Raw genomic sequence first — 14186 nt, forward strand, 5'->3', positions numbered from 1 at the left:
TTCCAATTGGAATAATTCCTGAAGTGAAAAGGAGAGACAGGTCCTTTGATAGAACAGTTAGTAATTAAATAGCTGATTGACTCATTGAGATATGAAAATTAATTCAGTGAGCAGGTGAAGAAATTCACGTAACCCCACAAAGATCTCTATTATCATATTTGTAACCCAAGAGCAAGGGCCAGGGTGGTGAAAATGACTGCTGCTTCCAAGACACAAGCAAAATCAATTAGTAAGCTTCTTCAGAGCAGAGATGCTACTGTCTTCTCCCCATATTTCTAGTTAGCCTTTTAATCCTAGATTCTTGGTAGCTGATTTTTCTCCTATATTTTACTTGTTTATGACAAATTCTGTTTTGAGAACAGTTTACAGTCTTAGCACCAGTGTAAATTAAGACTTATTTTATATGGTTCAAAATAGTAATAAGTGATTTTCCAAAAGTAACCCTGAAGAAGTGCAAAAATTTTAGTTCCCTTAGAAAGATTATTTTTTTCATCATAGGATACTGTACTTGGGACAGCAGGTGCCTCTAATCACACAATTAAATAAGGCTTCATGGTAAGTTTTAAATAAAAAGACTTCACAGTGAAGTCTTAGTAAAACCAAAAAATCACATTAATAAGTACAGCTGAGCACTCAGAATAATTCAAGTTTTACTGTATTTCATACACTTTGGGCAAAAAAAATAGATGTTATTTGCAGACTGCCTGAAGAATGCTTAGAGAAAACTGAGTTAAAAGTTGCCAATCAAATTAAAGAATATCTGCCTGCTTTTTAGCCAGTCTTCATTTATCTTGATTAAAAGCATTAAGGTTGATAGCATAGACTCTGCTTCAGTTAGACTTAAATCTTTCATCCATTAACCCCTTTTACTTTTCTAATTGAAATCAGATTTCATGTTGCTGTCCTGTGACACACAGGAAACACCATCTTCTGTGACATACAGAAAAAGGTTCTAAAATGGCCTGATTTCCACCATTGATGGCAGAGGCAAATTTCCTTTTAACAATAATATGTCTGTGCCTATTGGCTTATTTCTACACATGAAATTTGGGTGCTAGATAGTAATGAGATAATGAAACGTTATAGAATATTGTAGACAAACTCAAATGTAAACATTTAAACACCCTTCCTGTTTGTCCCTAATCCCCTCCCCCCGCCCCCCAAGGCCAGAGAGCAGATGTGAAAGGATCAAATCTGTCTCCATAATTTGTGATCAGCTAAACAGTCTCTGGGTGCAGATCCATAAAAGTTCACTTTTCAGTGTGGTGCTTTCCACACTATCAGACACATAGGTTATAGTTTCAAAAATGAAAAGAGTTTTCTCAGTTTCAGAGGATTTTAAATATAATCAGGTAAAAAGAAAAAAAACTTGAGATAATCAATTTACTTCCAGACCCTTGAGTTATTTATTTGGTTCTTTTTTTGAAGAAAAGAGAGAAAAATACTCTCAAGATTCACAAGTTAGTATTATTTCCCCAGAATAGGTAGAACTCATTAAGCCAAATATTAATGATATAAATTTAGAGGTGGATTGATTTTTACATGAAGTATTTGACATTGATGACTTAGTTTTAAATTCAGGTACTCTTTAAATGAGGTGAAATGTGTGGGAGCACGTAGCATAGGTGACATTGAGAATGTGTTCAGAAGAAATCTTGTGAGCCTTGGTAAACAATTTAAAAGTCTTTTTACTTTGTTTTTTTTCACTGTATGAAAAGTTATTTTAAAACTACAAAGTGTGTACATAACACTTACTGTATGGAGCCCCTACTAAGCACCCAGGCACCGTATTAGACACTTTTCTTTTCATGCCCTGTTCCTCACCATAGCTCTAGTGGGTTGGAGTTCTTTTTTTTTTTTCTTTTTCAACCTTCTTTTTATTTATTTATTTATTTTTTTCATTTATTTATATTAGTTGGAGGCTAATTACTTTACAATATTGTAGTGGTTTTTGCCATACATTGATATGAATCAGCCATGGATTTACATGTGTTCCCCATCCCAATCCCCCCTCCCACCTCCCTCCCCATCCCATCCCTCTGAGTCATCCCAGTGCACCAGCCCTGAGCACTTGTCTCATGCATCAAACCTGGACTGGCGATCTGTTTCACACTTGATAATATATATGTTTCAATGCTATTCTCTCAGATCATCCCACCCTCACCTTCTCCCAGAGTCCAAAAATCTGTTCTATACATCTGTGTCTCTTTTTCTGTCTTGCATATAGGGTTATCATTACTATCTTTCTAAATTCCATATATATGCGTTAGTATACTGTATTGGTCTTTATCTTTCTGGCTTACTTCACTCTGTATAATGGGCTCCAGTTTCATCCATCTCATTAGAACTGATTCAAATGTATTCTTTTTAATGGTTGAGTAATATTCCATTGTGTATATGTACCACAGCTTTCTTATCCATTCATCTGCTGATGGGCATCTAGGTTGCTTCCATGTCCTGGTTATTATAAATAGTGCTGCGATGAACATTGGAGTACACATGTCTCTTTCAGTTCTGGTTTCCTCAGTGTGTGTGCCCAGGAGTGGGATTGCTGGGTTGGAATTCTTAACGCTATTTTCCAAATAAGGCACCTGAAACTCAAGACTAGTTAAGTGATTTTTCAGGCCCCCACAGTTGGTTAAGTGATGGGTCCAGGATTTGACCCTAGATCTGTCTGGTTCCACAGCCTTCAATTTTTCTCTATACCACTTTCTTTTCTGTGCATCACTTAAATTCCTGTCCTCCAAGCATTTTACTTCCAAATAATCACTTCCCATCCTCTATCACAGCTATCTTTTTTACCTTTCATTTAGCTTAGCACTAGCCATTTTGATAGAAAATGCTCTTTGTTATTGCTTCTGCTTCTTAATTTTTTTGTAGAAATTACTGTTCACTTCCATGATATCTATTAGTAACTAGCCTGAACTTCAGTTACTATAAGCAGATTTGGAAGGAGCTTTGAAAGACCTACTCCTCTTTCATAAAGACGTATTAAAAAAAAGAAAACTGTACTATCATCTCTGACAACTAATTTTTGAGCTCCTGCAATGCTTTGGGGGAGAAGGCAATGGCGACCCACTCCAGTACTCTTGCCTGGAAAATCCCATGGACAGAGGAGCCTGGTAGGCTGCAGTCCATGGGGTCGCTAAGAGTTGGACACAACTGAGCGACTTTACTTTCACTTTTCACTTCCATGCATTGGAGAAGGAAATGGCAACCCACTCCACTGTTCTTGCCTGGAGAATGCCAGGGATGGAGGAGCCTGGTAGGCTGCCGTCTATGGGGTCACACAGAGTCGGACACAACTAAAGCGACTTAGCAGCAGCAGCAGCAGCAATGCTTTGGAACTATTTGATAGGCTTGGGATTTGAACTTGAATAGAACCCAGTCCCTGATCTTCAGTCGTATTCATCCTGAAGGATACGAGTGAACAAGTAAGCACAAAATAGCGTGAAGCATAGAACAGAACAGATACAAGGTATGGTTCATAGAGGAGGGTAAACAGATTAGGTAAAGATTTGCTGTTTCAGGAAATACTGGGCATATATCTACAAAGGATGAGATGTATGAACAGGGCACCTAAACTAAATTTTTTGGGAAAAACATCCAAGTTATATAAAGAGATGTTGTTCTATGTGCTATGTTGAATTACTATCCCCATTAGGAGAGGTGAGCCTAGAAACCCTTACTTGAATCTTGAGTTTGGCATTCAGTTTGGCACCAGTATTAGCCCTTAAAAGCATAGGTGGGCTATTTATTCAGACCTGGGGTATTTATTCTTCTAAAATAGTAACAACATTATTCATAAGGTAGAGAGGCCTTTAATGAGTTCCTGCTAATTAAATATATTCATGGTTTCAGATAAAAGATGTAAAGCTGTAGTATTTTTTAAAGTAGTTTCATTATTCTTTTTATAAATATCATGATGACAATGTTAATGAGTGCTGTTTTTCCACTTCCAGGATAAAGAAAATAAACATGACATGTAGGAGGTGGTAAATCTTAGATTCCAAAGCAATAACCCTTTGTGAACAGTCTTTCGTGCCCTCTGTGTCAGGCATCAGAAAGAGTTCCCTATTACACATTTTAGTACAGAAATCCTAAATTCTTTTGTTATATTCAGGAAGACACTATTTATAGTTATCCGATCCATCATCTTCTATTCTTCAAATAGGGGAGTTCATCAAAGCTTTGTATGAGTCAGATGAAAACTGTGAAGTGGATCCCAGCAAATGTTCATCCAGTGAACTTCTGGACCATCAGAGCAACCTGAAAATGTGCTGTGAGCTGGCTTTCTGCAAGATCATCAACTCTTACTGGTGAGGTGCTGTCAGTGCTTCATCCCCTGCTCATGGAACTTGCCTTTTTCCCTCATGAAAGTTACCAGTGTTAACTGTGGTTTCCCAACCAAAGGAAGAGAAGTTGAAAGTTTCCCTAATACAGTTTTGCCTAAAATCTAAACCTATATTGTAAGAAGTCCCCCTGAACTATCCACATAAATGTAATCTTTCCCCAGAATATAAACACCATATCCTCTAATACCAAAAGTACTTTAAGGACTTTTAAACATATTTAATAGTGTCAAAACAGATGCGTTAATGATTTCTGATCACTGTTCTCACCAGCAGTCGGTGAGATTTTAGATTTGTGATGAGCAGTCTGTAGAGAGATTGTGCTGAGCTAGAGTAAACCACGTGGATTAATCAGGAGCTGCATGCCGTCTTCCCACTTTGCAAAACCTAGTTTACACTCGTTCCTGAGATTCACAGCATCAGGTTTCTGGTCTCCATCTGGACGTCTATGATTTGTCCACCACCTCTCAGCCGTGCATCAGACGGAGTTCTCTCTATTATTCCCTCCTCATATCCTGACTCTGTGGGGCCACAGTGGGATCCACCCGGGCTTTTTTGGGTTCTAGTACTTTTACATTTGGTCTTTCTTTCTTCCCCAGTGTTTTTCCTCGTGAGCTGAAAGAAGTGTTTGCATCCTGGAAGCAGCAGTGCCTGAACCGTGGCAAGCAGGACATCAGCGAGCGGCTCATCAGCGCCTCGTTGTTTCTCCGCTTTCTGTGCCCGGCCATCATGTCTCCCAGTCTCTTCAACCTCATGCAGGAGTATCCTGATGACCGCACATCTCGGACTCTGACTCTCATTGCCAAGGTCATCCAGAACCTGGCCAACTTTGCCAAGTAGGTGGAGCTACTGTAACCACTTTCTAAAAACATCACTTAAAAGTACATTTGGCCTAACCTTTAGATGAGCATGGGGCACCTTATCACTCATATTACATGATTTTCATCATGATGTTATTAAAAACAGCAAAGAGGTTGACATCACTTTGAATAGTCACTTTGTAGAGAAATGGATTACTAATCCATGCATCCAATGGAATATATGCAACTACTACAAAATGTGTTTATGAATAGTATGGAAAATGATAAAGATATAATATGGTAAATGAAAAGTGCTATTTAAAAGAAGAGATGGGACAAAAAAAAGATAGCCAAAAAAAGAGATAGGACACAAAATGGTGTATATGCTTTCATCCTCCAATATGATATTGCAAAAACCTAAATATAAAAAAGTTGGGAAGGAATTGGCCTGACCCCTTCAAAAAAGTCAGTATCATGAAAAATGGAAAAGATGAAGTGGGGACTATTCTGGATAAAAGAGAGAATGCAGTGTTTGGATCTGAATTGGAAAAAAATTTATTAAAGTCATTTTAGGAACAACTGGTGAAATAGGAACTCTATATGAGATGATTTATAAATAATGTTTTCTTATAGTTTCAGTGTGATAATGGCATTGGTATGTGTAAGAATTATTCATTATTCTAGAGAAGTAGGTACTAATGTACTTAGGGGTTATGTCTGCAACTTAGTTTAAAATGGTTCAATCAGAAAAAGAAGGAGAGAAGGTGAAAACAGACTTGGCAAAATGTGAACAGTTGGTTAATGTAGGTAAATGGCATATGGGTGTACACTGTATATTCTTTGAAATTTCCTGTAGTTTTAAACTTTTTCAAAAAGAAGTTAGGAGAAAGCAGCTGGAGAAGAAATGCACTGAACTGTAAACAGCAGATATGTTTAGGCAGTTGAATTGGTACAGCCATCCTTTTTTCTTTCCACTTTTCAGTGTTTTCAAATTTTTCTTAAGTTTGTGTAATTTTTATAGTTTATAGGAAATAATTTTAAGAAATCACTGAGAAGCAATTCACACTGGCAGAATTGATCCCAGATTTTCTCAATATTGAGGCTTAAGTATGTTTCTAGTAGCAATGTATTGAAGGAAAAATTAGAACTTCAATGAGACACATTGTTTTCTAGCATGTAGCTCTTTGAAAGTGCACAAGTTTAATTTTGTGTGCACTACATACATGCCAACAGAGAAATCTTATGTTTACCCATATTTGATCTAATTCTTATAAAAATTGTTGCTAGTTTATTTTGGAACATGTTCTTCAGATTTAAGCGAGGCCCAGAAGATAGCTAGAACCTAGGCAGACAAAGAAGAGAGGAAATAATAGAATATTATCTAATATATCTAATAGAAATAAGTAGCATAAGCAAAAGTTTGGAGAAGAAAAGAAGTATAATATATTTGGGACACTTTGAAGAAGCTAGTATACTGAGGTTTATACTGATAATGAACATTTATACTGGCTTTAAATACCAGGGGAAAAGGACTTTGTCTTTACCCTATAGAGAATAGAAAGCTATTCAAAGTTTTTGAGTATTAATGTAATATTAATAAAGTATGTTTTAATACTTGTCACTTACAGATAATAAAACAAATTAGTCACCTCCCCAAAATAAAAAAAAAAGTATAGCTCTGTGTAAAATCAATTCAAAATGATCACATCTCTTTTCCTGAATATGTTCTTTCTCATTTTCTCTCCCTCTACTTCAGATTTGGTAACAAAGAGGAATACATGGCATTCATGAATGATTTTTTAGAGCATGAATGGGGCGGAATGAAGCGCTTTCTTTTGGAGATCTCTAATCCAGACACCATCTCAAATACACCAGGCTTTGATGGTTACATTGATTTGGGCCGAGAGCTTTCAGTTTTGCATTCCTTACTGTGGGAAGTAGTTTCCCAACTTGATAAGGTAAAGGAGGCTGGAAGGGCAATGGGAGATGGGAGGTAGAGAAGCCTAAGCCACATGAATTCTGGAGAGTGTCTACGGAGTGATCATGTTTGTGCTTTCTGCTCGTTGAAAGCAGCCTTTTGACCTGAAAGTCTGGGAGGAAATTGTTATTATTTCTGAGTAAGGAAATTCTAGAAAGCCACGAAATTATCAACATTTATTTTAAAATAGTTACCTTGATTAATGGGGTATATATTTCTAAAAATATGTGTGTGTATTTGCCTAGAAACTAATATTGGATATTGATGTGTGATCCGTTATTCGTGGAGTGTAGAATGAGATGAAACCTCATATAGCAATTTCTAACAAAAGTGTGGACATAAAAAAGTACTAAAACTATCGTGTTTAAGTAACTTACCATGAGATTTATTTTATCATGCAAGTCAGAGGGTTTAATATAACTATCGGTGTCTATAGAGATATATGGGATCTGAAAATCCTTATTTTTTTCCTCTGTAGATGTGAATTAATATAGAAAATGATCATTTTAATCATTTATTTTCTGACTATAAGCCAAGAATTATATATCATATTAATAACTAAATGTATACCTGTCAATCATTTTCTTCCTTCTGGAATTTTGCAAAGAGGAATAGAATTTATTATGGAAAACAGTCTAACATATTTTGGCTAGGTTTATCACAATAATTGTTTATTGATGTTTTTGTTTGCCACAGATACTTTATAAGTATCTGTGGTGGTATGTTAGAATAACTTCAGAAAACAAAATTATTTTAATTATTTTTCTGTAATAAGAATTTATTTTCCTCTATTTCCTATTATCTTTAAAAATGACACACCAATAAAATAGGGAAGAAGGGAGTAAAACCTACTAAAAAAGACCACTTTCCTAAGGAAATATAAATGGTAGAGTGTCCACTGGTACTAACACATTTGTAAAATAATAAACTGTTTCTTATTCTCATGGACCCATTAGATTTTAAGTTGCGACTATGCTAAGGGTAGATTCCTTGAATATGAATCTTGGCTCAAGAGAGTCGAAGGAGTAAAGACATTCTTCAGATGTCCTTTGTCCTCAACCAGGAGTCCACCAAGTGTGGAGGAGTCAGGGAAAACCCAGAGACAGCCACATAAAACTACCTAATGGTTAAGGTTCCCATAAGGCCCCATGAGAATAATTCCCCAAAGGAAAAAATGATTGAGATGGATAAAGCAAGTTGTAAAAGGTTATTCTTCACTGAACACCACCATCAGTGGGCTGCAGATACAGTTACAATATCTTGTGAAATCAACCTGGTTTATTCAGGGGCAGAGTCTTTTTAACAGGCTTTGCTGTGTAAACACACTTTCTCCTTTTTAATTAACCTGTTTGGTCCTGGGAACCAGCAGGTACCTCTAGAGGTATCTCATAGAGTTTACCTGATTTTGCTGTTTAAACAAAAACATTGTCTTGCTGATGCAAATTCAGTCGGCCGTAGGTCAGCGTTCCCAAGGTTAAATGACTAACGGATGACAGTTATCAACTCTGTGGCCTGCAGTGCTCTGGACCCCTGAATGCATCACCTTCTTGTATGCTGGCATGCATTTCTTTCCTCATATGATCCCTTGTCTTTGGAAGTTTCATCACACTAGCCAGTCCTCTAGTCCTAAAGTCCTTTTTGGTTAGAAGGTGTTTGGTTCTTCCCCTCCCTTCCCCTGCCTTGATCTAGCAGCCTCCCAAAGATTTAGTTTGCTTTGCATGCCTATTTTAGTTGGAATGGCAATAGTTTGGTTGTTTTGAGCATGTCTTTTAATTTTTATTTGCATAATCCTAATTTCTATTTCCTTTCTTTCCTCAATGTCTGCTGCATCTTGTTCCACCTCCTCCATTCATCTCGACGCCATGGTTCTGCTGCTCCATAACAATGCATTATGAACCTGCCACTCCCATACGCAAACACCTACCCTTCCCTCCAACCTCCACCCCTCCATCAATGGCATCGTTGTCCCAAAAACAATCTGTGGTGGATATCGCAATGCTTATTATCCAATTAGGGTGAAAATTCCTTCCTACAGGCGACCGTGGCAAAATTGGGACCTCTCCCTCGTGTTCTTGCTGATATTACCAAATCTCTGACTAATCCTACACCAATACAACAGCAACTGAGACGCTTCACTGAGCATAACTCCAGTCCAAATGTCAGTGGAAGCCTCTCCTCTGGGCTGCAGAAAATATTTGAAGACCCTACTGACAGGTATGAACTTAGGAAAGAACTGGAACTGCTTGCCTCAGAGGGAGATGATGTTTAGAGATTTGTGGGGAAATCTATCGAACTTCCTTGTTGAATTTACAGTTTTAAAGTCATGAGCAGTTGGAAAGAATCTTCTGAGATAAATCCAATTGTTTGTCATAATAATACACATAATCTAGGATACTTTTTTCCTAAAATGATACTTTTTACAGTTGTATTCAAAAAACTTACTTAAATAAAAAAGCCTGGGTTTCCCTGGTGGCTCAGACAGTAAAGAATCTGCCTGCAAAGCAGGAGCCCCAGGTTCAATCCCTGGGTCAGGAAGATCCCCTGGAGAAGAGAATGACTACCCACTCCAGTATTCTTGCCTGGAGAATCCCATGGACAGAGGAACCTGGCAGGCAATACAATCCATGGGGTCTTACAGAGTCAGACAGGACTGAGTGACTTAAAAAAACATATGTCCTGCCTAATAGAAGACTAAGGGCTCTATGAAATTGGTATTTTCATGTATTGTATCACTCAGAGATCTGAGAACCTCAGTTGAAATCAATTTAGAACTGGCTGTCTCAGCTGGACAGGTGGATACAATGTTGACACTTAGACTTTGTTTTCTATATTGGCAAGACCTGTCCCTATAGTAGGGATCCTTTGGTTGTATACTCAGGGCTTCTGGAAGGGTTAGACAACTAATTAACTATGAATTGGACTACCCCGGGTAGTTTAAAACCTAACTAGGAAATGATTGGAATTCTAGTAAAAATCTAAGACGGTGATGGAGGTGCTCTACACAGTGTTATCGCCCACCTTTGGAGAAAAACTGAAAATGTTGGATCTTATTCTGAGTATTGTCATGATGAAATCTGGGCCTAGAAACCAGTAAGTGAGGCTCCCAGGGCCTGTGAGCTTTCTGAGGAGTTTATATGCCAGAGTTGAGGAAATCTTAACTGTTAAATTTGCCTCAGGAGTGATGAAGGGTCCTTTCTTTTTTCACAGTGATTTGCACAAACTAAAATCCCCAAGCCAGGACAACACAGACAGTTACTTCAGAGGAAAGACGTTATTGCTGGTCCAGCAAGCCTCCTCCCAGAGCATGACTTACTCGGAAAAGGATGAAAAGGAAAGTAGCCTTCCCAATGGCCGCAGCATCTCCCTCATGGACCTTCAGGAGACGCACGCTGCCCAAGCGGAGCATACATCTGTGATGCTTGACATGCCCATGCGCTTGACCGGAAGCCAGCTCTCCATAACTCAGGTGGCCAGCATCAAGCAACTGCGGGAGGCTCAGAGCACCCCGCAGAGTGCACCCCAAGTGCGAAGGCCCCTGCACCCAGCCTTGAACCAGCCAGGCAGCCTCCAGCCCCTGTCCTTCCAGAACCCTGTCTATCACCTCAGTAACCCCATTCCTGCAATGCCAAAGGCCTCTGTGGACTCCAGTTTGGAGAACCTAAGCACTGCCAGTTCCAGGAGCCAAAGTAACAGTGAAGACTTCAAACTCAGCGGACCCAGCAACAGCAGCATGGAGGACTTCACCAAACGGAGCACGCAGAGTGAGGACTTCTCCAGGCGCCACACCGTGCCCGACAGACACATACCTCTCGCCCTGCCACGGCAGAACAGCACGGGGCAGACCCAGCTCCGGAAGATGGACCCGGCGGCGCTGGGCGCCCGAGCCAAAGCCCCGCCGTCCCTGCCGCACAGCGCCTCCCTGCGGAGCACCGGGAGCATGTCGGTGGCATCGGCGGCTCTGGTGGCCGAGCCCCTGCAGAACGGGAGCCGGTCCCGACAGCAGTCCTCTTCCTCCAGAGAGAGCCCGGTCCCCAAAGTGAGAGCCATCCAGAGGCAGCAGACCCAGCAGGTAGGGGCGAGCGCCAGAGCGGGACTGCCCGCCGCTTGGTCCTGCTGTGTCCTCGGGTCTCTGTCCATACATCACTGGGAAATGCAGTCACTAACGGGGTTTCCGCTTAAAACGATCTTCTGCAACCTTTTAATGGAAAGAGGAAATGAAAAGTTTGGGAGGTTTCTGGCTAGGTGAGGCAGCGGAATGTAGCCTGACTCAACATCCAGGCGCGGGGTCGCCCTTCCATCTCTTCAAGCTGCTGAGCTACCTCTCAGCACCCAGCACAGATCTGTGATGCTGAGTGAATGGTTAGAAATTTAAGATATGAAATCTTCAGGCCAGATCAACTAGGATGTATTTTGGGAATCTGCACATTGATCCTCCTCATTTTTTTCCCTGAAGTTTCAAAGCTAAAGTTTGACATTCTGAGCCAAGAGTTTGATATACCTACTCTCTACTCCACACCCCAGTTCCCTCTGAAAATAGCAAGCCCAAGTGCCTTTTCCTAAAAATTACTAGAAAACTTAACTTAACACCTGTAGTGGCAAGGTAAAGGAGAGAGGTCAAAAGATAGAAACACAGGTGGTTAACAAGTATTCACTAAATGGTTATGCAAATCTGTTCTTTTTCTGTTTACATGGATAAGCCCAGCTAGTATCACACCTAAATGTAATATTAGATTATCAAACTTTTTTCTTCACAAATAAGAAAGGTTTCTTAAGCATTTAATCATTTTTTTCCTTATGTATTACATTTTGAGGCACGTAGACATATTTTGCTCTCAAAATAAACTCGAGTGCATATGTACATATCTTACTTTCATCTAAAAAAGAACCTTCCCCTAAAAAGCTTCGTTGAATTTTTTTTGAAAACTAATCATGCTTTATTTGTATTAGGGAGCTGAGAAATACTTTTACTTCAGTCTTAAATTTTTCATTTTTCTTTTTTTTGGTTATATTTCCCAAAATTTCAAAGGCTTTGTGATTAAACAAGTTCTGTGACAAATCCTTTGATCAGCAGAATCACTGGTCAGAGGAAACTGCAATGAAACACTAATGTATCTCTTTAATATATTTGCATTTTTATAGATAGGCATTTACTGATTTGATTCTTTCTGCCTCCTCTCTGCTGTAATCGGAGCCCTTGCCACTACTTCGATAACTAGTGTGTTTTTTTTTCTTCTAATTAGAATGTTCACAGAATCTAGAAGAAGGGATGAAAAACTTAGGCAGATTCTGGTAGCCAAGTTCCTGGGCAAAACCTCCTAGTTTTTCTGAGAAATACTTTTTCTTCCGTCTTAAATTTTTCATATTTTTTTTTGTTATATTTCCCAAAATTTCATCAATTCATTTTATTAAATGTGCATTTTCATTTAAAGAAAAGGAAAAAAGATTATACTATATAAATTTACATAAAGATTATATTATATAATTTTCTCTTTTTCCTTAAATGAAGATGCTTTTCTCTATATTTTTTTGTGTGTATACATATATATTGTATATACATTTAATTAGTGTTAGGAAGCTATCAGTCTTTCACACCTTACTGTGAATAAGTTTGCACACTTGCTTTTATGCTAGCTTCTAGTTGAGATCAGCCCCTTTCAGAGAACTGAAGTGTTTATTGAGAGAAGAGAAAAGTAATTTTAGAGATGGAGTACTGTGTAAAGGCAAGTGTCTACATGGGGCATTGAGTGCAACATGAAGGCCCTAAGCATGAGATCAGGAGTAGAGAAGAATATCAGATTGACAGAGAGGGACAAGACAGGGCAGATGGTCCTCTGCCTACTTTTCGAAGTTGGACTTAGTTCAAACCCTAGACAGAAAAGAAGAATGCTTACCCTTCCCTGCTTTATCATATTGTCCTCGATTCCCAGGATCCATGATTCAGACTGACTATTTATTGTAAATTAAATAGCCTTTTGTGTGACCACCTGAAACTGACTGTCATTTATATCTCCGCTATATGGAAATTTAACACCTATCATGTAAGCACTACATGATTCTATGTGGGAATAGAAAACTGTCCAGATGGATGGAAGGTAGGAAATGCAAATGGTCTTCAGACACCAATTCAAATGCTTTCTAGCCATAGCCATTAATGAGCTTGGGAACGTCTCTGTTACATCGGCGTGAAGTGGGGCGTAGCCACAGCAAGATGCCCCAGCACAGCTTTAAATATTCGTCTCTGGTTGTGCCTTTGCTGGTACTGCCACTGTCATATCAGTTAAACTGGAAATCGCTGTATTTTGATTGCTCAAATTTCTGTTTTTTTCTCCTAACACTGACTTTTTCTATGCAGACGGTTTATTCTTTCAAGCTTATGTTGTTTTTTGGTTCCTTTTCTTTCTTGCTTGCTTTTCTCATCTCATTCCCATGAAGCCTCTGATGTTCTATCTAATCAGCACATTTTTTACATAAATTCCTTTACATATTTAAATTGCAAATTATTATGCTGGAGAATTCTTCTCTCCCCCAATACTGGAGGATTTCTTTGTGGGGATTGTTCTACAGGCATTTATACTTATTGGAGGCTTTGTTCCATGCAAATTCCATTTGTATCTTGGCACAAAGGAGCGGCCATTGTTGACAGTGTAACTAGCTTCAGTCCTTCTCCATCCACTGAGTAGGAAGTTGAACAATCTACAGAGAAGGAATATTTTAGGAAGCCATCTTTTAATTTTTTGACCCTTTTCAGCTTTTTAATAATTTTCCTCTTCATCTTTTTTGATCTGTCATGTACTCTGTGTGCATAATAGACTTTATTTACAATATATGAGTTGTACAGATATAGTATGTTACCTAACCTTAGAAATTCAAATTTGAAGATGCTTTTTAACTAGGTATTTGCCAAGTCTATTAGAATGATGCTACAGTTTTCACTTTGGGATTTGTTGAACCCTCCCCTAACCAACTTCTTCTAGGATTCTCAGAGTTTACTGATTTAGTCAGCCCTTTCTTTGGTGTTGATAGCAGAAATGGTCTTCATTTTGGGGAACCTGATTA

At 38.7% G+C, this 14186-nt stretch overlaps 1 protein-coding gene across 5 annotated transcripts in view; it reads left to right on the forward strand.

Moving 5' to 3' along the window:
- Positions 1 to 14186, forward strand: part of RASAL2 (RAS protein activator like 2) — a 392722-nt gene that overhangs the window by 359262 nt on the left and 19274 nt on the right. For 3 of the 5 annotated variants that reach the window (XM_043923124.1, XM_043923121.1, XM_043923126.1), the window contains 5 exons: positions 4175 to 4319; positions 4952 to 5188; positions 6909 to 7110; positions 9145 to 9344; positions 10338 to 11199. In XM_043923124.1, the coding sequence (XP_043779059.1) occupies positions 4175 to 4319; positions 4952 to 5188; positions 6909 to 7110; positions 9145 to 9344; positions 10338 to 11199 (1646 nt within the window). The remainder of the gene's footprint in view (positions 1 to 4174; positions 4320 to 4951; positions 5189 to 6908; positions 7111 to 9144; positions 9345 to 10337; positions 11200 to 14186) is intronic. The other 2 variants (XM_043923125.1, XM_043923123.1) reach the window with 1 other exon arrangement.

Source organism: Cervus elaphus, chromosome 14 (genome assembly GCF_910594005.1).
Source record: "Cervus elaphus chromosome 14, mCerEla1.1, whole genome shotgun sequence".
Lineage (NCBI taxonomy): Eukaryota > Metazoa > Chordata > Mammalia > Artiodactyla > Cervidae > Cervus > Cervus elaphus.